Source organism: Oryctolagus cuniculus, chromosome 5 (assembly GCF_964237555.1).
Source record: "Oryctolagus cuniculus chromosome 5, mOryCun1.1, whole genome shotgun sequence".
Lineage (NCBI taxonomy): Eukaryota > Metazoa > Chordata > Mammalia > Lagomorpha > Leporidae > Oryctolagus > Oryctolagus cuniculus.
In genome coordinates this window covers 10,702,139-10,725,279 of record NC_091436.1, presented here as the reverse complement: position 1 = coordinate 10,725,279, position 23,141 = coordinate 10,702,139, and the positions used below count along the sequence as shown (strand labels likewise).

The 23,141-nt window shown below is 44.9% G+C and overlaps 1 protein-coding gene across 21 annotated transcripts in view; it reads left to right on the top strand.

Annotated features, from left to right (window-relative positions):
- ARID1B (AT-rich interaction domain 1B) overlaps nt 1-23,141 on the top strand; it is a 449,775-nt gene that overhangs the window by 117,093 nt on the left and 309,541 nt on the right. For 19 of the 21 annotated variants that reach the window (XM_051855223.2, XM_051855221.2, XM_070073344.1 and 16 more), the window contains one exon: nt 12,691-12,840. The exons of the other annotated variants lie outside the window; for them this stretch is intronic. In XM_051855223.2, coding sequence (XP_051711183.2) covers nt 12,691-12,840 — 150 coding nt within the window. The remainder of the gene's footprint in view (nt 1-12,690; nt 12,841-23,141) is intronic. 21 annotated transcript variants of the gene reach the window in all.

The following is a 23,141-nucleotide window of genomic DNA, read 5'->3' as shown; positions in this document are numbered from 1 at the left end:
AGCTTATGGGTGTGGCATGAACCCCTGCGTAGAACATGGTCCGCAGTGAACGGCGCCGGTCTCTCGTGGGGGACTCCTCCTTTTCCGACCACCCCTCCCCATCTGCCTGTGCTCCTTAGGAAAGCAGCCTGTTCTGTCCTTGTCCCCAGCCAGGCTCCCGTCCAGCCGCTCACGAAGTGGACAGTGCAGCCTTAGCCACGGCTGTCCGTGAGATTCCGCCTTGCACAGCCGTTTTGGCATCTGAGTTTCTACAGGACAGTAGTAAAGCTCGTGGCTCCGCTCTGAGCCTCATAAAAACAGCGCTCTGGTCAAAAGGCCAGGTAGGCGAGAGGCCGGTGCAGTCCCGCGTGGTAGCATCTTCCTCTCCCGTTGCAGCCGGGGGTGTCCCTGCCATGTGCCTGCCTGCCAAGTGGGTGTTTTCAAAAACATGAACATACTGCGGCCTGCCACGGATCTTAAGGTCCTGTGCGAAAACCCTGCTGTTCTAACATGTGTGAAAAGTACTGTTTTGACTTTGGATTTTGTAATCTTTCTGTGTTTTTAAGAAATTGAAACAACTCAAAGATTATATTCACAGATTCGAAATTACCTGTTACAGTTTGGGTAATAATATAACAAGAAAGATGGAAAATCCAGTGAGCCGTACTCGTCTCCAAACAACCGATATCGTGGGTTGCTTTCCTGGGCTCACACTTTCCTGGACAGAAAAACCACACCCCGAGGCCGGCAGCACAGGTCTGTTCTGGGAAGACACTGCTTCTGTGAGTGGAATCAAACCGTGTGTCCCCGTGGACCCTGCACAGCGCTGCGTTTCTTCCCACGTGTGCTCTGCCCTCCACAAACACACCTTCTGGTGCATTTCCAGAGTTAGGATTCTCTTGCTTCAAAATGACTGCCTAAGTTTGGCGTGGAAAATACCCTTTTTTATTGTTTTTAAATGTGAATATTGGTAACCTAGATGTCAAAGCTGCCATGTTAGAAGTTAGCATGGCCCCTTTTACTGTTGGAGTTTTCCTGCACCTGATATCATACATAAATAAGTCATGCGGGCACACAGGTGGATTTTCTACCCCTCGAGGGATTATGACAAGTTTGGACCACTTTTCAATGATGCTTCCATTTTCTTTGAAAATAGGCAGTGCAAGCCAACAGTCTTTTGCTCTTAGGCACTCCTCCTTATACCTGAATTGTGTACACTGGAAATTATTACCTATCTTTTGTAGCTAAAAAATTCTGGAATAAGATTTATTATCCTATTTATTACATGTATACTTTTCTCTGTAAAGCTGCAGGGTTTTTTTTTCCTCTTATGCTTCTATTTTATAAAAAAATACACTGCAGATTTTACCGATTTGTAGTACTGAATGCCCTGGATGGATCCTTGGGAAGAAAGAGTTTTAAAGTGCATAATTAGGGGCACTTGAGCATAAAACTACAATTATGCACTTGTGTGTTAATTTTGTGTACAGTGAGAGTTTGATTCTGCACTAGTCGTAAGTAGGAGGAGGCATTGTACAGCCAGTGAATGCCAGAGCTTTATGAATATTGAAATAGCGTCTCCTTTAATTGGCTAACCTGGAAAGGAGGATGAAACATCTGTAGTTAGGTGGTAAAGGGAGAATACAAAAGGTGTACTAACGGTTTCTTTATAAAGGTAACTAAAAAAGTAATCTCTTGTATAGTCTTGCTTACTCTGCCTTTGGAATCATTCATGCTGTTTTAGCTCGTGTTTAATTAACAGTGAAGACTAACAGAGTGAAAGCAGCTTAGGTGAGCCAGAGAAAATCAAGAGGAAGAGTGGCATGGATAGCCTTGGATAAGGAACTTTTGGTCTGGTAAAAGAGAGGCTTCGGGGCTGGGCTGATTGACTTGCCTTGCTTGACCATACATGTGTTGACCGTATGCCACGCACGCGTGTTAAGGCACCCTCCTTGAAGCTTGCAGTTAATTCTGTGAAAACTAAAAGATGTACCACTTTACAAAATGGATAATAGCATTGCAGCACTTGTTACTCTAAAGAGATAGCATAGACTGGAAATATAAATTAAGAAGAGTATAAATAAATTCATGGCTAATAGATTCATAATGGTTATTAAGAAGAAATAAAGACTGAGCAGGATGTACCTCTAACTTCTTGGAATTGAGGTCATGAGAAGCACTCCCATTTAGTTCCCACAGCTTTTATACAGCATTCACTCTGCAGAACAGTGGTCTGACCTACTATTTGCTTAAGCTGTGATTTGCTAAATATAGAGCAGTTGAACTTAGAATAAGCAGTACAGTTCTGCAGGCAGTTAGTAATTGTAAAGAAATCTAGGCAAGAGCTAATGCATATTACTTTGCCAGGTTTATATCTTTGTTAAACATAGTGACATGTTTTCTTACCTGGTGTGGTGATTTTTCACTTCTTTATTTTTTAATTTTCATCTATTTGAAAGTGACAAAGAAGGAGAGAGGGGAGAGACAAGAGAGCGAGAAAGAGAGATCTTCCCTGTCCATTGGTTCACTCCCCAGATGCCTGCAACAGGCAGGGTTGGGCCACACTGATGACAGGAGCCTGGAACTTTGGGTCTCCCATGTGGGTGATAGGTGTCCAAGCACCTTGCCATCATCTGCTGCTTCACAGGATGCATCAGTAGGAAGCTAGGTCAGAACCAGGGTAGTATAGACTTGAACTGGCACTCTCTGGTTTACAGTGTGACCGTTGCAAGCTGTTTCATCATGTAATGCCTGCCCCTGTGTTTATGTCTTTATAATCTTACTTGTACCCTGTTAAACAAGTCTGATAAAACAAATTTGTCATGAAAACAAGAATTATTACTGAGAACTTTTGTTTCTTTTTAAAAAAAATATTTATTTATTTGAAAGGCCCAGTTACAGAGACAGAGGGAGAGGGAGGGGGAGAGAGAGAGATAATGTCCATTGCTGGTTCACTCCCCACATGACTGCAATGGCAGGGGCTGGGCCAAGCTGAAGCCAGGAGCCAGGAACTTTATCCTGGGGGGCCCAAGGACTTCCATCTTCTGCTGCTTTCCTAGATGCATTGCAGGAGCTGGATGGGAAGAGGAGCAGCTAGAACATGAAGCGGTGCCCATACAGGATGCTGATGTCCCAGGCAGCCGTTAACCTGCTGCGCCACAGCGCTGGCCCCCTGAGAACTTTTCAACATTGCTCACAAATCAAAAGAAGTAAATTTATTTTCTGATAGGAATTTTTAGAAACTTGTACGCAAAGGGGAGGGTTAAATTATCCCAGATGTGTTAGTTATTTTCAGTCTGTTATAAAATAGCAATGTTTGGGCTGGGTGTTACCTGTTATGAGTAGGACATAGGTAGAAATGGGCTCTGTGGAAGTAGCTGGTTGTGTGGTTAGCCATTGTAGCTAGCTGGTTGTGTAGCAGATCATCCTGCCTGTTCCTGACCCTGGAATACTGGGCCAACTCCTTCTTCACCATGGGTTATCTTTTTCTCCTTCTGAAAGCAAGCTGGGCAGGGTTAGAAGAACTTCGCTTTAGTGTATGATGCATTCAAAAAGTGCTTAATGTGCATTTACTCACTGTGTCTTATTCTGCAGGCACAAAAGGACTAATACGTGGAAGTTGTGGAGTGTTTTTCTCCTTAGAGAAGCCTAAGGACAAATTTAGCTTTCTCTTTAAAATAGGAGAGTGTAGACGGGGCAAAGAGCACCTAAGTTGTTCAGAAGCCTCGGTGGAAGGTTGGAGCAGAGGGCAGATCTTGAACTTGCAAACTTGATGTTTTACCTTCTGGCACATTAGTTTTGCCTGGACGTGTTGGCATGGTAAAATCTCCTTATGCAGCTGGTTCAGCCATGCATCAGCTTAGCATCTGAATTCCTAGCTGAGGGGAGTTTTCAGTCTGTCTGTTATGCATGAAAAATGGTGTTTGATCTTTGTGTGAAATCAGAAGCCAGCAGAATTTTCTACGTTTGAGTGGATCTGTTGTGAGCTTGAGATATTTCTTATGCTTTTTTGCCTTCCCATTTGGTAGAATTTACCTGGAAGGCTTGACTCTGTGATGAAAAACAAGCAAAAATTACAGAGCTTTCTGCTGTTAAAGATAAATTGTTATAATATACTTTTTGATAACCCTTAGAAAGACAGCAGCAATAAATAATCCAAAATAAATTGCATTTTGTTCTAGATTGATGAGAAACATTGAGTCATTTAAGGAATGATAGCAATTCCTGTATATTCTTCTAGGCTATCCTTCACACACATACTGCACACAAATTTTCATATTCAGAAATAATATTATAGTTATTATATGTTATTTTGTAACCTTCTATCCCTGAAGTCCCAGCTTAATAATTAATGGTTCAAATATTTCACAGTTAGCCATACATGTGGACGTATGTGGAATGGGAATCGTTTTAATGACTGCGTACTATTTTATGGAACACTACCGTCCCCCACCTCCTTGATATTGAGACATTTAGGATGTTTCCATATACTTTGGAAAGATTCATTCATTTATTTGAAAGGCAGAGTGACACAGAAAGAGAGACAGAGACCTTCCATCTGCTGGTTCACTCTCCAGAGCCAGTAAAGGCTGGGACTGGGGCAGGCTGAAGTCAAGAGCCCAGCTGGGTCTCCCACATGTGTGACAGGGACCCAAGCCCTCGGGCCATCATTGCTTCCTTCCCAGGTACATTGACAGAAAGCTGGATCGGAAGTGGAGGAGCCAGGATGTGAGCTGACACTTGTATATGGCATGCAGCTGCTGCAGCACACTACCCATCCCTCTGTGTTTTTGAGTGTGACTGTGTTGAACCGCTTGCTGTGCAAATCTTTGCGTATATATTTGCATAATATTTTGTATGAAAATAATTCTTAAAGTGAATTCCCAAAGTAGAATTCTGGATCACATGGAAGTTTCTGTAACCTTAGATACTTGAAGTTGTGTACTTACCATGATAATTTCAGTAAGCCCAACTGCTCTGTGACATTCTGAATTATGTCAAGTGAAAACATGAATACTCACTGCACTCACTGTTAAACATCCAGGAATAGCCATTATTTAATTGTGATAGGCATAAATAAGGCAGGAGGGATTTAAGCATAGATATGCTATGTACATTTGTGAAACCACTGCCCAGGTAAGGTATGTACTGTCCATCACCCCAGAAAGGTTCCCTCAGGCCTCTTCCCAGCCAGTCTGTTGTGACTTCTATCACAGGAAGTTAATTTTTACCTGTTTTCACACTTTATATAAATAGGTAGTTCATACAGTGTGTTTATATTTAATAGCTCTTAAAAAATGCGGTTCTGGAGGGAAGTGCAAATACCAACTATAGTACTTAGAACAAAAGGATCTGCGGTAAAATTTATACTTAGAAAGAACAAGTCATTCAAAAGAATGAAATTGGGGGCAGGGGTTGTGACACAGTGGGTTTAAGCTGCTACTTGGAGCTCCTGCATCCCACATCAGAGTGCCAGTGTGCGTCCTGGGGGCAGAAGATGGCCCGAGTGTCTGGGTCCCTGCAGTGCACAGGGGAGATCCTGGTAGAGTTCTGGACGCCTGACTTTGGCTTGGCCCAGTTCTGGCTTTCGAGGTCATTTGAAGAATGAACCAGTGGGTGGAAGATCAGTCTGTCTCTCTTCCGGTCTCTCACTCTCATCCTCTCTCTAAGTCACTCTGCTTTTCAAATAAATAAATCTTTTTAAAAAGAGAATGAAATTGGACCCTTTATGCCATGTAGTACAAAAATTAACTTAATGAATCATAGACCTAAATATAAGAGCTAAAAAATGCCAAAAAACTATAAAGCTCTTATAAGAAAACATAGTTTCATGATGTTAGATTTGGTACATCGCTCTTGACCTGTTGGCTAAGATCAGATGTAGATTTGGTACCGATTTCCTGACATGGCACCACTGCTTAGGTGTCTGCGTCTGGCGTCAGCGAGTCCTGGCTGCTTCTGATCCAGCTTCCTGCTGATGCATAACTTGGGGTCAGCAGCGCATGGCTGAAGTACTTGGGTGGTTCCTCTACCCATGTGGGCCACTAGGATGGAATTTTTGGCTTCTGGCTTCTGGCTGGCCAAGTCCTGGCTGTTTTGGGTATTGGGGAAATTAACTAATTAGTTAATTAACTAATTAGCTGCTTTTTAAGTAACAATAAATAAAGAAAATTTAAAATTAATAAATAAAATTTAAAATTCTATAAACTGGAGTGCATCAATATTAGAACTTTTTGTGCATCAAAGTATACTCGTCAAGGGAGCAGAAAGGCCACAGACGAGGAGAACACATTTGTAAAGCACGTCTCTGGTAGGGGATTGATAGCCGCACTATTATACTCCTATAACTCAGCAACAACAAAATGAACAAATCAGTGTAAAACATGGCAGAGGACCTGAGTAAATACTTTTCCAAAGAAGGTGCCCGGTGGCCACTGAGGACACGATGGTGAGATGCTCAGCGTCAGTCCTGAGGGAGTGCGGATCAGGCCCGTCTGAGCAGGGCACCATTGTGCACACATGAGGACGGCTGTTCCACAGCAAGAAGTGCTGTCGGGGACGCGCCAGTGAGGAAAGTGAAGTGGCACAGCTGCTGTCAAACAGGGGCAGTGGGGCAGTTCCTCCAGAGACTTGTATGTGAGCCAGCAGTTCCGCTTCAGGGTGTGTCTGCAGGGGGAAGACGTCAACAGTCAATTGGTAAACCCATGGTTGGTGCAGCCTGATTGATGGTAGCTGAAAGAAACCACACAAGTGCGAAGGGATGCACAAAAAATAGGCCAACACATATGAGTTGTTTTTTAAAAAAGATTTTATCTATTTATTTGAGAGGTAGAGTTATAGACAGAGAGAGGGAGAGAAAGGTCTTCCATCTGCTGGTTCACTCCCCAAGTGACCAAAACAGCTGGAGCCGTTCTGAAGCCAGGAGCCAGGAGCTGCTTCTAGGTTTCCCGTGAGGGTGCAGGGGCCCGAGCACTTGGGCCATCGTGCACTGCTTTGTGTGATATGACGAAATTCTCCACGTTAGTGGTGGTGATGGTTGACCAACAGTGTGACTGTACTTAATGTTACTGAACTCCTTTTTTTTTTTTTTAACTTATTTATTTATTTGAAAGTTAGAGTTACAGACAGAGAAGGAGAGAGAGAGAGGTCTTCCATCCTCTGATTCACTCCCCAGATAGCTGCAACCGCCAGGACTGGGCCAGGCTGAGACCAGGAGCGGGGGCGGAGGGGGGGGATTTTCATCAATTAAATACATATTTGATAAGTTTATGGCAATACCAAGTATTTTTCTTGTTTATAAGTTGTTTTTCTCCAGTAGGAGGGCAGACTGCTCAGGCTGGTCGGTGTCAGAGGTGACAGCTCCATGATAGTAGTTGGGCTGTGTTGAGGTGGTAACTTGCGAGCTTGTGTCCAGGAGGGTTGTGGTACTGTTCCAGTTGCTTTTATGAGCTGTGGGGGAGATGGAAATTGGGAAGGGCCATTGTTTAGCTCACACACTTGCATTGCCAGTCATGTACGGTGTGTGTACTGACTCCGCGACATTCCCTCAACTAGCGCCCCTTGCTGTTCCAGGCCAGGCTTTCCGGAGACGATGAGCACCTCATCCAGCAGGCCCTGTCCTGGGCAGAGTGTGCATCGCAGCAGGCCTGGTGGTCTGCTGGGGTGAGAGCCTGGACTTAAAGGAGAACAGCTTTCCTGACTGGGAAGGATTTCAGAGGTCTGTTAGTGTGTGAATCGAATAGACAGTATAGCTCGCTTACTTGTCAGAGTTTTTTGACTTTGGGAGTCATTTCTGTGCAGTATCCTGCACAATTAGGGTGTTTTGTAGTAGCCACAGGGAGCTCCTTGCCTAAAGCCTTCATGTCGGAGACTGACCAGCCTACAGGACACTTCCTCCCCTTGGGGAAGACCATAATGCAGTTGTCCTCCTCATCCTGCCCTGCTCAGAGAAGCCGGGACCTAGCTAGGTGTGTTGACATAGAGAACAGAGGACAGAGGAGGTAGTCGCTGTCCTGGGTCGGCATCTCTCGGAGGGTCCCTCTCTGTGTACCTGAGTGCCTCCCCTACCCCCGCCGTTTTCTTCCTTTGTGGAGGGAGGTGGCCTGGGGTGGAGACAAGGTCCTTATTTTAGAATGTAAAATTATGAAATAATTTAGGCATGCAGGAAAATACAGAAACAAATATAACACACATGTTTGTAACTAAACCAAGGTTAGAGGTGTTAGCATTTCGCCATATTAGCATCACAATTTTTGAAAAAAAGGAGTAAGATGCAGCGCTGGAGCCCTGCCCCATGTGTCCTCTCCCCACCTCCAGGCAGAGTTTGTCTGTTACTTTTGGATGTATAAAACTTTGACTATATGTGCGTTCATAAACATATACTGCTGTTTTGTTTCTAAAAATTACATACAGATCAACCCTTCATTGCCTTCTCTTAATTCAACCTGATATTTTTAAGATTTGAACTGTTTCTAATTTTTTTTTTATAAAGATTTGTTTGTTTATTTGAAAGAGAGCAGGAGAGACAGAGAGAGATCTTCCAGTGCACTGGTTCACTCCCCAGGTAGCTTCAATGACCAGGCCTGGGCCAGGCTGAATCCAGGAGCTCAGAGCTTCATCTTCATCTCCTGTGAGGGTGGCAAGGCCCCAAGTGCTTGGGCCATCTTTCGCTTTCCCCGGGCCATTAGCAGGGAGCTGGATTGGAAGTGGAGTAGCCAGGCCTTGAACCAGCACCCATATGGGGTGCTGGCATCGCAGGCGGCAGCTTTTCCCGCTGTGGAACGACACCCACCAGCCTCGGTTTGAACCGTTTTAGTATGGGGTCTCATTCCTCTTTCCTGCCGTGCAGAGTTTAATCATGTGATTACAGCAAAGTTAATTTACCTGCTATTTTAGAGTTCGAGTGTGTCGTCCGCTTGGTGATTTTAAAGAGGGCTGCACGGAATATCCTTCCTGGGACACACAGGGGCATCTCCTAGGCGTACACTGGCAAGCCTCTTTGCTGGGCTCTCGGATCATTTCATTAATTGTTGAGGCTAGGCAAAAAAGCGCAGGATACGGTGAGGTGAAAAAAATAGAGTCCAGCATTGTGCCCATTTAGCGTGATACAGAGCTGCAAACGTTCATACATGTGTCCTTATTGGGACTGCTTCCCAAAATAAATACCTAAAGTCAGTGAATCATTTTTAGCTATACTTTCAGTCTCCAAAAATATTTGGAAGAATTCACAATTCTTTGAAAATTGGAATAACTTTTCTGTTATTGTGTGTGCTCATGCACCACTTTTAAGGGTTCTCTTTATTTAGAAATGAGTGGAGTAGATTATTTTTAAATAACAAAAGTTCTGATCCCAGACATTTTCTGGAGATTTCCACTTAGTTCAGCTTAGTGATACTGTTGTTTTTATTTAAGTGTCTAGAGGCACAGAGTGGTTGCTGAGCAGTGGGTCACTGGCTGGATTAGTAGTTACTGACCAGCCAAGGCATGGTGCTGCCAGCAGTGTTGAGTTCGGGGTTTCCCACTGTTGGGTAGAGCTGGACACGTGTATAAATTGGTATGGTAGGTGTGATTGCATTTTGTGTGCCCTTTGAGTCGTCTTGCTTTAGAGATCCATTGAACAAATTCAAGCATTTCTTCTTTGAACAGCCATTTATTGACTGGAGAGTCCTTTCCCAGGAGACGTCTTTGAGGGAGGAGCTTGTAGTGTAATGATGCGGACTCACGGTAAATGGGTGAGCACACAGCAGTAGGGTAAACTAAGTAACTGAATCAGATGATAAAATGGGCAAGGCTGTGAGAAGGCGGTGGTCGGGGCTGAGCCCAGCCAGTGTGGCCGTCAGGGAGAGGTGAGTTCCAGGTCAGAAGCCCTCCGCGCAGCGCTGCTGGTGCACAGTAACTGTCGGGTAGTCACTGGTACTCTTAGTTACCGGAAATGGCTGAGACTAAGACCAATTAAAGAACAACAGCAACAACTCTGAGCTGCCAAAGTGGGTTTCGCGTGGCTGTGGGGCTAATAGCCAAGTTACTAGGTCAGATAATCAAACAGCCAGGAAAGTGCCCGCGCTCTCCTCCTGGCCTAGTCGTCTGGGCTCTCAGCGTCATCCTTGTCACGCTGTGTGGTGCCCCAGTCCTCAGTACGGGAGTGCAGCTGGGGTGTAGGTTGAGCCACACAGCGAGCTGCCTGTGCAGTGGTTGGGGGCCTCCCTTGTGTTGTGCTGGCCCTGCGGCCCTGCGGATTTATGTTCATGGTGATGATGCTGTGGTTTAAGGAGTCTCAGAAGCAGATAGATACTTGAATGCCTGGCAGATAAACAAAACCATAAAGTGGTTATTAAAGAATTAGACATTAGTTTCAGGCAGGTGGATATTATATTCAGAAGTTGGTTTTTAAAGGTAACACTTAAAATAATGCATATTTTAGAGAGAGCAAACTTTTTAACTTATAGTTTAGTCTGAAGTAGTAGCAGTATTTCTGTCAACTTCCAGAAAGGTTATTGTTTTTCTGATGACAGTGTCAATAAATGAATAGAGGACATAGCTCATTGTACAGCTGGAAATGTGAGGCCGGGACAGGTATGTGGTCAACCATATTCACACAGCCGAGCTGGACTAGGAACTGGGCTCAGATTTCATGGCTGTCTAACACAGAGATTCGCGACTGAGCTGGACTTCAGGAAGTATTGCTGCTGGGGGCTCCCTCCGAGACGAGATCCAGCCGGTGCACACGAGGGTACCTGAGTGCACCACCCTCTGTGGCCCACAGACTGAGGCGCCAGTGACGTTGGTCCAAGCTAACAAATTAGACCTTGTATCTGAAAGGACAGCCCCCGGGCTGCTCATGGTGGGGGACGTTAGTAAGAACCGAGGAGTGGACCTGTAGGCTGGGGTCGCCCTGGCAGGTTGCCCAGGATGTACACTGTTCTGTCTCCACTGAAGGTGGGCCTGTGCTCGCACACGTCCTCCCCATCCTGAGCTGCCCACATTCCTGCCGTTGGAATAGACAGTGACTGATTCTGGGAGTTTGTGCCTGCTGTCATGTTAGTCGGTTCCTACAATATGTCCTCTTGTAATCTGGCGTAGGCAAGAGGGCCCCCCTCCCCAAGTAACACTTCCATATTGTGCGTAAGGGTTTCTGTAAACCGGAAAGCCAACACAGTCAAGTGCAGTTCCTAGGGGAGCTGCTGGCTGTGCTGATGGAGCTTTGCAGTCATTTTAACACTGGCAGAAAGTGTTATCCTAACTGCTCCAAATCAGACTGCAGAGATGCTTGTGTGAAAGATAGTATTAGATATCAACTCAAACATATGGGTGTTGAGCGGGAGGATGTGTGGTGGTGGTGCCTGGTATTCCAGCATGTGGAGCTGTGTTTTGTGGAAATTCTTGGGTTTGGCTTATGGCAGGGACATACATTCATTATGAAGTATCAGAGTGTAGGATAAATAAAAGCAAAGAATTCCGCAGTGCACACTTGTCTGCGCTGTGCCACCAGAGGCGCGTCGTCCACACTGTCTGTGATTGCTGTAGCAGGGCTGGGTCCTGAGTGGGCCTGGGTCAGGGGAAACGGCGACTTCCACTTCGCGCCTTTTTGCCTTTTGCCCACTGTTTCTGGGAGAGCCTGTGCTAAGACGTCCGAGAGCAGAAGGTGTTGGTACTGTCCTCTTGACCGTTCCTCCCTCTTCCCGCCGTGAGTTTGGTGGTCGGGTAGCCGTGTGGTACCACACTTAACTGCACTGTGGGCCCCTGGGGCTCCAGGCCTGGAACTCTCAGCTGGGCCCTGGGATGTCACCCATTCTCAGCTCCAAGGTGCTTTCTGCCGACCTGGTGTGTCTTGTTTTCCTTTCTCTTTCATGCTCCCTCTCCCCATTGCGGGGGGGGGTGGGGGGGTGGGGGGGTGGGGGAAGGGGAAGCAGTCGTTAGACTCCTCATTGAAAACAATTTTGAAATATGGTCAATGGGTTGTGTATCCGCTGCATGGCAGAGGACCTTCCCTGGCGCTGCGGTCAAGGTCTTGGCTCCTGTGAGGTCGAGGCAGCCGGACCTTCTGACTATGCCCCCAGCGTTTGCACTGCACGACAGACACTTCGCTGAGGCTGTTTTATCAACTCAGGAAATGGTAATAGCCCTTTGCTAGGCAAGAGTCCCTTTCCTTCAGGAGCTCATATTGGTGGCTGTACTGTTTGGCAGAATCGATATTCTCTAAAAGGAAAGTGTCTTTAGCCTAAGGATACAGTTGCTAACATCGCTGGCGTGCCTCTGCTGTGAGTGTCACTGTCGGCCGTCCCATAGCTGTTCTGTACCGGGTGAAACACGCAGGCCTCACGCGTCCTATGAAGTCTCAGGCAGTTGACTCGGATGTGGGAGATTATGTTCATTTGCAGTGTTGCAAGGGGGTGTCTCTTCAACTTCTCAGCACAGGCATTGATGTTGGTGTTAGAAGCCTTTTTTCCCCATTTACTTTGTATGATATAATTAATACTTAATATTTCACAAGATATGATTGCTTTAAAGGCAAAGTCATGTTATCTTTTGACTTCATTGATGGTATGTGAGTAGAAGGCAGCATGTCGATTTAATCTAATGAAGAAGATTAAAAATATTGAACTCAGTTGCCTAGCAAAGAAGTCACTATATGTTGCTGACTTGAAACCATATTTGATTTCATTTAATTGCACGTTTTTATTTTCTCATTTGCTTTGCTTGACTTTTTGACAGCTGCCACCTCAGTATGGACAGCAAGGTGTGAGCGGTTACTGCCAGCAGGGCCAGCAGCCTTACTACAACCAGCAGCCGCAGCCCCCGCACCTCCCGCCGCAGGCGCAGTATCTGCCGGCCCAGTCCCAGCAGAGGTACCAGCCGCAGCAGGTGAGCACAGCCCCTGCTCCCAGGCCCCGTTCTCTCCTCCGGGTCTGTGTTCAAGGCAGACCGGGCTCCCAAAGTCGTCTTGTCCTATCTTCAGAATTGTGTTCTTGATGGGAAAACGTGGTTTTGATTAATTGCAGAACTAGAGCCTCACCTGTCCTCCCACCCTGCCTGCCCCCTCTCCCTTCCGGCCCTTGGCTCTCTGCTCTCCTCTGTCCCTGTCTGAGACTGAGCGGGAGAGCCACGTGTTTAATAGCTGCTTGCACGCTGGTTCATGACAGCCAGCTTGGGTCGCATGCCATCTCCATTCTGAGTCTCAAGGAAGCGCCCGCGTCTCTGGAGGTGTTCGGTGGGGAGAGCTGCATCCGGGGTCCTTGTTTTCCTCGGGCCTTGTCTTGTTTCTGTTTTGGGGCAAGTGCAAGTGCACTGCCTCAAACACTGTTGCCTTTGACACTGTTACTACTCTCCGTCTGCAAACTCACGAGAGCATCACCTCAGTTACGGTATGTTAAGATGCTAACAGGAGTGGTGTTCTTATCTATATCAAGCAGCTCTAGTCTAAATTCGCCTCATTGAATAATCTCCTAGGTAATTAGGGCATCTATTTCAGCATACATGGTTTGCAGGAAGGTAATGCATATGCATTTGGTACGGAGATTTAGATTTGGTTTTAGAAACTATCACTCATGAGTGACATGAAAAGGAGGCCCATCAAGGAACTCTCGCTGGGAATTCAGATACGACTTTGCAAGCAGCATGTCCAGTCCTAAGCATCAACATATAATTCCATTTCAACTTTCTCTCTGCTTTCTCTGTGGTGAAAACAGGAAGGACACGTGGCTTTGACTTTCCATTTTTAAAGGGCATCTTATTTGGCCTGAATAACTGTTGGCATTAAGCAAAAAGTTAGTGTATGGGCCTTAATTTTAATACATTCAGCTGATTTCTTAAGTATTTGCTTGGGTTTGTTGAGGTCAATTCTCAAAGGACTTACTACAGCCAGTTTATGCCTTTAAGGTGAGCCTGTTAAAACAGTGGCTGAGGTTCAGGCTTCTGTGCCATTCTTGGTTTTGGTAGGTGTGTTTTCAGAATTCTGGTGACAGATCTGGGGTTGGGGAGATGGCGATGTACAATGTTTCAGAGTTATCTGGTCCAGTGCTTTATTAAAGTGTCTGAAAACTTGAAGACACTTTAAGTATCAGTTCTTTTCAAGTCAAGTGAGAGACTGTATCTGGGTTTGTGATTAAGCAGCGTTTTAAAGCAGGGCTCAGAGCCTCACTGAACTTATCTGTAGATATGGAATGTTTTGTCAAGTCATCAAAACCTGAGGCCTCATAAGAGCGATTACAGTTTCCATTTTACTTTAGTGTGCTGAAGTGAATCTCTGATTATAAAGCCAGTTTGATTAAGGATTCCGCGTGCCTGTCATTTCCTTCAAGGCCAAGTTCAAAATTGACTTCCTTTATGAAGCGTTCACTGATGACTTGCAGCACGTGGCAATCATCTATTGAATATCCTTCACACTTAAATTTTTAAAACATCCTACAGGAGGAATCTTCCTTTACTGAATGTTATTTTATGTGCTTAGTTTAGGGCTATCTTATATTTTGATTGATAATTATTTAATAATTATTTCAATTATGATAAGAAATACTGTATAATGATGACTCTTTTGTAAATGTGGTCATTTAAAAAATATTTTCAGTGAAACCACACATTCTTTCAAGGGTATGTTGGTGTGTTTTTCTTGTGTTCAAACTGCCTAGCTGTAGAATGGGAATGGTTGAGTGTTTTTTTTTTGTTGTTTTGTTTTGTTTTGTTTTTTTGACAGAGTGGACAGTGAGAGAGAGAGACAGAGAGAAAGGTCTTCCTTTTGCCGTTGGTTCACCCTCCAATGGCCGCCGTGGCTGGCGCACAGTGGCCGGCACGCAGCGGCCGGCGCACCGCGCTGATCCGATGGCAGGAGCCAGGTGCTTCTCCTGGTCTCCCATGGGGTGCAGGGCCCAATACCTGGGCCATCCTCCACTGCACTCCCTGGCCACAGCAGAGAGCTGGCCTGGAAGAGGGGCAACCGGGATAGAATCCGGTGCCCCGACTGGGACTAGAACCCGGTGTGCTGGCGCGGCAAGGCGGAGGATTAGCCTAGTGAGCCGAGGCGCCGGCTGAGAATTTTAAAAATCTCATTAAACTCATGTGGGACCAAGAGGTAGAGGTTGGAGACAGATGCCCTAATCAGGTGGTCTGGTGTGATAGAAAGAGTCCTGGTGTTTCATGGCTTTGACAGATTGGGAAAACTTCTCCAAGAATAGAAATATGGCACTGTAGAGACAGTTAGCACTCCAAAACCAAAATTTCCTCAAATCAATCCTAAAACAAAGTAAAAATTATTAGTAGAATGTTAATAAGCCAATCCCAAAGGGACAAATACCACTTGTTCTCCTTGATAGGTGACAACTAACTGAGCACCAAAAAGGAAACCTGTTAAAGTGAAATGAACACTGTGAGAAACGGTGACTTGATCAGCCCTCACCCTGACTGTTGATGAGCAACTTGATGTTATCCCTCTTAGTATTTTTTTTGTTTGTTCTACTTAATACTTTTGGTTGAATACTGTAATCAATACACAATTCTTCTTAAGAGCTGACACTTAACTGAAAAATGATCGCTATTAAATGTAAGAGTGGGAATAAGAGAGGGAAGAGATGTGCAATTCGGGACATGCTCAAGCTGACTTACCTCAAACGGTAGAGTTCGAAACATACCAGGGGATTCCAATTCAATCCCATCAAGGTGGCATGTACCAATGCCATCTCACTAGTCCCAGTGATCAATTTCTGTTCACAATTGATCATAATGATAGGACTAAGAACCAAAGGGATCACATAAACAAGAATAGTGTCTGCAAATACTAGCTGATAGAATAAAAAAGGGAGAGAATGATCCAACATGGGAAGTGAGATACACAGCAGACCCATAGAATGGCAGATGCCCTAACAGCACTCTGGCCTCAGAATCAGCCCTTAAGGCATGTGGATCTGGCTGAAAAGCCCATGAGACTATTTCAGGCATGGAAAGCCAAGATACTCTGGGGGAAAAAAAAAACCTAAATGAAAGATCTCTGCGAGTGAGATCCCAGTGGAAAGAATGGGTCATCAAAGAAGGAGGTACCTTTCTCTGAAGGGAGGAGAGAAAAAGAAAAGAAAAGCAAGGGGAGTATCCAGACAAAAGTCTCTTTCTAGTCTTAGTTCCCCTTGCCCACTTCACTACCTACCCTAAGCAGCATGATGTAGTGTTTTTTTTTTTTTTTTTAACATTTTCCCTATTTTTGTGCAAATGATGGCATACTACAGCATACCATACTCATTCTTCTGGGTTTTTTGGTCATCCCCTTTCCCAACTCACTTAAATTTATTTTTTGGAAAGCTTTCCAAAAAAGTCCATGAAGTGATCCCTCAATTCTTTTTTATAGTTATATTACATTTTGTTGACATACCATAGTATGTTTGAGATTATTTCTAGTTTGAAAATGAAACATGCAGTTGTAATTTACATTGTTGCCTTTGTGAAGTTTCATAAAGGCAACCTTACCTGTAGGACGACTTCCTAGATTCAGTGCTGCTGGGCCAGAGGCTATGTGCAACTTTAATTCTGGTAAATTTATGATTGCTCTTCACAGACGTTTTACTGATCTTTATTCCCACCATCTATGTGAGATGTTCCCTATACATGCCATGTTTTTTGTTTTTAAATATTTTTATTTATTTATTTATTCAACAGGCAGAGTTACAGAGAGAGAGAGGGAGAAACAGAGAAAGAGGTCTTCCATCCGCTGGTTCACTGCAGATGGCTGCACCTGCTGGAGCTGGGCCCATCCAAAGCCAGGAGCCAGGAGCTTCTGTCCATGTCTCCTATGAGAGTGTAGGGGCCTAAGCACTTGGGTCATCTTCCATTGCTTTCTCCAGGCCATCAGCAGAGAGCAGGATTGGAAGAGGAGCAGCTGGGACACAAACTGGTGCCCAGTGATAGCCCCGGTGCCATGGTTTTATGAAGCTTCTGGATTTTTACCAATCTCATAACGAACGTTTTAGTTTACATTTGTCTTGTTAAAAAGTATTGTGCAGTGTCTTCTTAAACATTTGTTTGTATTTTTGTTTTCTTTTTTCTACAGTCTACATTGACTTTTTTTATCTTGATTTTTTTAGTTTTTGGTCTTTTTTAAACTTGATTTATAAAAACTCTTTATGTATTAGAGAGATTGAACATTTGCCTGGGATACAGTATCCTTCCACCCCTAATCTTTTCAGTTATCTTTTGACAGTGATAGTAGGTTTATTGTCATGTATAATAGTTTTTTAAAAAATTATCTTGTCAAGGGGCTGGCATTGTGGTGTTCAGGTAAAGTCGTCACCTGCAGTGCCAGCACCCCATATGAGCACCAGTTCAAGTCCCAGCTGTTCCACTTCTGATCCAGCTCTCTGCTATGGCCTGGGAAAGCAGTAGAAGATAGCCCATGTCCTTGGGCCCCTGCACCCATGTGCGAGACCCGGAAGAAGCTCCTGGCACATGTGTGCATCTAAACATACAGAAATTAACTTATTGTGAGGAATTGGCTCAAGTAAGTCCAAAATGGGCAGTGTGAGCCATGGGAGCCGGGCAGCTGGAGCCATAGCCGTTGCTATGGTGCAGGGCTTCAGGCTGGAGACCTGGGAGGGCCAACGGTGCGGTGCAGTGGAGGCTGGCTGCTGGAACCCTCCCTCCCTCTTGCTGTTCATTCCAGTCCCCCCTGCAGACTAGCTCCGGAGGACAAGCTGCTGAACCCAAAGCTACCAACTGAATCGCTTATTTCAGCTAAAAACAGCCTCCAAGTTGGCACATAAAATAAACCATTGCAGCAGTATCTATCCTTTTTTCTTTTTTTTATTTTATTTATTTATTTATTTATTTATTTTTAAATTTTTTGACAGGCAGAGTGACAGTGAGAGAGAGAGACAGAGAGAAAGGTCTTCCTTTGCTGTTGGTTCACCCTCCAATGGCTGCCGCAGCCAGCGTGCTGCGGCCGGCGCACCACGCTGATCCGAAGCCAGGAGCCAGGTACTTATCCTGGTCTCCCATGGGGTGCAGGGCCCAAGCACTTGGGCAATCCTCCACTGCACTCCCTGGCCACAGCAGAGAGCTGGCCTGGAAGGGGGCAACCGGGACAGAATCCGTTGCCCCGACCAGGACTAGCACCCGGTGTGCCGGTGCCATAAGGCGGAGGATTAGCCTAGTGAGCCGCGGCACTGGCAGCAGTATCTATCCTAATTGATGGGAGATGCCACTTTGATCATTTTTGGAATTCCTTTTGGTTTGGTGTTATTCTGGGATTTCTACTCTTTTCCATTGATCCCTTAACAAGGGCATTAGTGCTGTTATCAGTTAGGACTTCAGGTAGGGCTAGTACACCTTCATTCTTCATTTTCGGAGTTTTCTTGTTTGTGTCTGCTTACTTTTTCATTTCTGCTCATGAGGCATTTGTTTTTTTGAGGGGGATCACTGTGAAACAGGTAATATTTGCAAAAAAAGGATAAGAAAGCCAATGAAAGTTCCTTACTTGAACAGTTTTTGCTGTTGGATCACACCGACCAGACTTGGAACATATTTGTCATGGCAGCAGCTGGGTTGCTGTAGGCCAGGGAGGATCAGGAAAAGGTGGGACATGGTCGTGTGTTCTGGAAGGTCCTAAGAGGGATTAGGGAAGTGAGGGGCAGGACTCTGTTTCTGCGCTCCAGAGGGCATTTTGGTGATCAGCTGTTTTGACTTTTGTCCACCAAGAGAGAGTGTTAGACAGGTGTGGGGCGCGGTTGGTAGTTTTGTTGTCAGAGAGCGGCCTGTCCACGTCTCCTCTCAGCGCGGTTCTTGGCAGGTGGAGCCCTGCAGCCTGCTTGCTCCCGTGCCCACTTTGCCTCCTTACTTCCCACGTTCCTGCTCTGCTGGCCCTCCTTGCGCATGACTTCTCTTTCCATTTCTCTAGGGACTTTTGAATTTCCTTTACAGCTTTCTTCAAAAAGGGCTGCTTGTACTTGTTAGGACTATTTCTATATAGCTTTTATTTTGTTGGCATTGTAAATGGTACACTTTTTAAAATCACCTTTCTCATTATTGATGCATACAAGCACAAAAACTTTGTGCGTCAACTGTGTGTGTGTGTTTGTGACCAGGGACCATTTACATTCTGGTAAAGTTTACTAATTCTGTTCTAAGGTTCATTTGTTTATTTATTTATTTATGAGAGGCAGAGAGACAGAGACAGGGAGGAAAAGAGAGCTGCCACCTGCTGGTTCTCTCCTGAGAAGCCCAGCCACGGCCAGGAGCTGGGAACACAATCCAGGTCCTCCATGTGGGTGCAGCAGCCCGATTACTTGAGCTATCAGCACTGCATGGTAGGGTCTGCATTGGCAGGAAGCTGGAGACAAGCTGGAGCCAGGAATGAGACCCCAGCCTCTGATGTGGGCTGCAGCCATGATTAGATTAAGACTTTCAGCATTTCGTCATTAAGTGTGATCTCCTCTCTTTTGCTGTTGTTTCTTTCCCTCTCTTTCTGGAGCTGCCCATTATTGGGCTAAGGAAGTTCTCTTCTTTACAAGGTTGCTAGGAGGCTTTCATCATGAACGGAAACCCAATCTTCTCTTACACCTTTGTTTTGTCAGTTAAGATGGTCGGGTTGTTTTCTAACTTATACTATGTTACTAAGGCAAATTACCCTTTTTAGATAAAAAGTTTTAAGTTGAACTTGCGTTCTGAAATGCGTCTAGCCTCACATATTACCCGTGTTTGTACCGCTGGATTCAGTTTACTAGCCTGTGTTCCGGTTTTTGAGTAAGTGTTCATGATGAGAGTGTCCTGTAGTTACCCTTGTGAGGTTTTGAGCTTTGCAACATGAATTGGAGACTCATCTCTTAAAAAAAGAAGTTCATCTGATTTATTTGGAGTACACAGAGAGAGAGCTCTTCTGTCTACTTGTGCATACCCCCAGTGCCTGCAATGGCCAACGCTGGGCCAGGCTGAAGCCAGGAACCTGGAACTCAGTCCGGTTCTGCCCTGTGGATGGCAGAGACTCAAGTACTTGAGTCCTCAGCTGCTGCCTCCCAGGGTGGGCGTTAACAGGAAGTTGGGTTGGAAGCGGAGTTAACTGGTCCTTAAATGAGGCAGTCCGAGATGGGATGTGGCGGCCTAAATAGCATCTTAACCATTCTGCCCAGTGCCCCCTGATTCACTCTTTTTTAATTTGCTGGAAGAGTTTGGGTTCAGAATCACCTGTTCTTTGGATGTTTGGCAGAAGTGATTGTAAAGGTATCAAGAATTATGTAGCTTTGATTTTTAGCTTTTGCCAACCCCTGATTATTACCTTGATTCCATTTCTTTTGTGACTCTAGGTCTAATCAAGTTATCAAATTCTTCTTGTCAGTTTTGCATATATGAGGGTATTTAAAAACTTTATTGAAAATGCAATAAAAGACAACTTTACTTGGGTGCATAATTTTTTTGAAATTCATGTATATGAGGAGTTTTCAAAGAATTCATGGAAGATGAAAAACTATGCATGAGTTTCAAAAATTTTTGAAAAGTTCTTTTTATGCCATTTTTCATGAACTTTGGGAATTGTCCTTGTATTTATTCCTGTATATTAGGAAATTATTTATTTCATCTGATTTTTCCAACTTGAGTAATAAAGCTCATAATTATCTTTATGAATTTAATCTCCGTGGTATCCAGAGGTAAGCCATTTTAGTCCATAATGTTTTTCCTTTTTTCTTGCTAAAAGCCTTTCTAGAACACCTTTGGTCTTTGTCTTCTCTGTTAAATGTTCTCTTTAAAAGTCTTCAAATGCTGCTCTTACCCTGATTGCATTTTGCTTTCTTCTTTATTGATATCTATTTTCTAGTTCTTTTTTTTTTTTTTTTTTTTAACCCCCACTCAGGTGAATGCTTATTTAAACTTTGTTGTCTTGGAGCCAGTGTGTGGCATGGCAGGTAAAGCCACTGCCTGGGACACTGGCAACCCATTTGGGCACCAGTTCAAGTCCTGGCTGCTCTACTTCCAATCCTGCTCCCTGCTCATGGCCTGGGAAAAGCAGCAGCAGATGTTCCAAGTGTTTGGGCCTCTGCACCCATGTGGGAGACCCAGTAGAAGCTCCTGGCTCCTGGCTTTGGCCTTGCCTAGGCCCGGCCCTTGTCTCCATCTGGGGAGTGAACCAGTGGATGGAAGATCGCTCTCTGTCCCTCCCTCTCTCTCTGTAACTCTGACTTTCACATATTAAATAAACTTCGTTGTCTGATGAAGCTGAGCAAGACTAAAAAATTTCCTCTTAAATGCTGCTTTGGCTGAATCTCCCAAATCCTGGAATGCATTGTTTTTAGTTTGAGGATTTTCTTATTTCTCTTCCTTCCTTGTTTTGAAGATGGTTTTGTTGAGGTCTCATTTCTGCTAACTTCCACTAAGGGACTGATTCGTCTGTTTTTTGCCAGTGGCCTGAGGGTTCCTGTCTTCTGGGGCCACGATGGGTTCTGTTTGGTGAGGCTTTTATTACAGAATAAATTCTTCACGTGCAGATAAACAAGATGCTGTGGTGGACGCTCACGTGCTAACACCAGGTTGATTATTTCTGATGCTTTGGCCAAATTTGCTTCCTGACCTCATCACCCTGCTCTTCCTTTGTCTTATGAGCGTTTGTGTCAAATCCTAGAACTATGTTTCACTTCCAGCTACTCTGTGCACGTAAGCTGCAAAGGCATTTTCTTAATACCAGAGCTCCATCCTCACGCTTATTGAACGCAGTGTAATTCCTGTCTCCTGCTCCCCTGGCACCCTCCTCAGAATGCCCTTTAGAGTGTGTTGTTTGGAGCAGGGTTTAAGCGTGGTCAGTGCACTGATTTAGTTGGTTCCTCTCAGACCTGGCCTGCTCCTTCAAATGTTGACATCGTAGGTGAGGGCCACAGGCTTGAAGATAAACGTTTTTTTGGGTGAGGTTGTTGTAAATCATTTCCCAAATTTTAGGCACTGATCTCATTCAAAGGTGGGGTCTGTGACTCTCACCTTGAGAACAGGCCCCCCCATGGTTCTGGGGACCGCTCCCAGGTGTTGGAATCTCCTCTGAAGCTGCAGGGACATGGCATTGTGATGCAGAGTCAAGGTTTCCCCTGGTCCAGATGTCTCCTCCATCGGGGCAGGCTGCTGTGTGTCGGTACCAACCAAGGTGGTGTGAAGGCTCTGGGTTCCCTCCGTCAGGTAGGACAGCACGTGTGCTTGTCCCAGAGCAGTGAAGCGAAGACTGATTTGCGGGTTCAGGTGTGTACAGCCCCTGGGACTGCTCTAAAAGCAGTTCTGTTCTTGAGGTTTGCAGACCACACCGCTGAGTGTTAATTTTGACCACACGGCCTTGTGGTGGGCAGTCTGTGGTTGCCGATTCTCAGAGGAGACGTTTTCTTCAGTCCTCCTGCCTTAGGGCACCAAGGTCAAGGCAGGCATTCTCCTTTTTCTTTATTGAGTTTGCACACTCTAAAATGACAGGAGAGAGGAATCGTCTCATATTTTACTCCGTTTTGGCAGCCCTGGACTCCCTCTTGTTTTCCTGTTTCTGGTCGTCACGCAGAATATTGAAAGCTAAGGCAGCTCCTTGCTTTCATGGTCTTGGTGTCACTCATGTTTTTGCCAAGTCTACAGCTCATCTACAAAGAATTAGGAAAGGTATTTTTATCCAGTAATTTAGGTCTTTCAATCAGTAGGCTTTTAGAGTATCTAGTCTGCTTATGCTGTTCCTGTTTTGGTCGTTTATTTAGTATCCTTTATGCAGTCTAAAGCTATATAAACATGTAATGTGTATAATAGATCATTTAGAACATACAGATTACACTCTCTCATTTGATAATCAATTTATCCTAATGCTTATTTTATTATTTTAAAATAAAGTTCATAGATAATGAGTTGCCTGCGTGCAAAATTTCAAGCACTAGCTCCGTGGCAAAATGAAAGGAGGGTAGCACATAATAGAATATTGTACATTAAACAGATTCTCAGGAATGACCACGTGAGAAGGCCTGTGAAATAGACGCTTGATGAGTATGTGGGATCACCAAACTAAGCTACAAATCCCCAGAGTGTCGGCTTAGCCAGTCAGTGTCCCCAGCAAGGCTGGCAGTGGTACTGTTACCTTTTACAGTGGTGAACGACTCTTGGTAAGCTTGTGAATGAAACAAGGTTTCATCTGCCTTCAGTATGCATGGTAGTTTCATTCCTGAAAAATTGAGCACCTAATAAAATGATTTTAA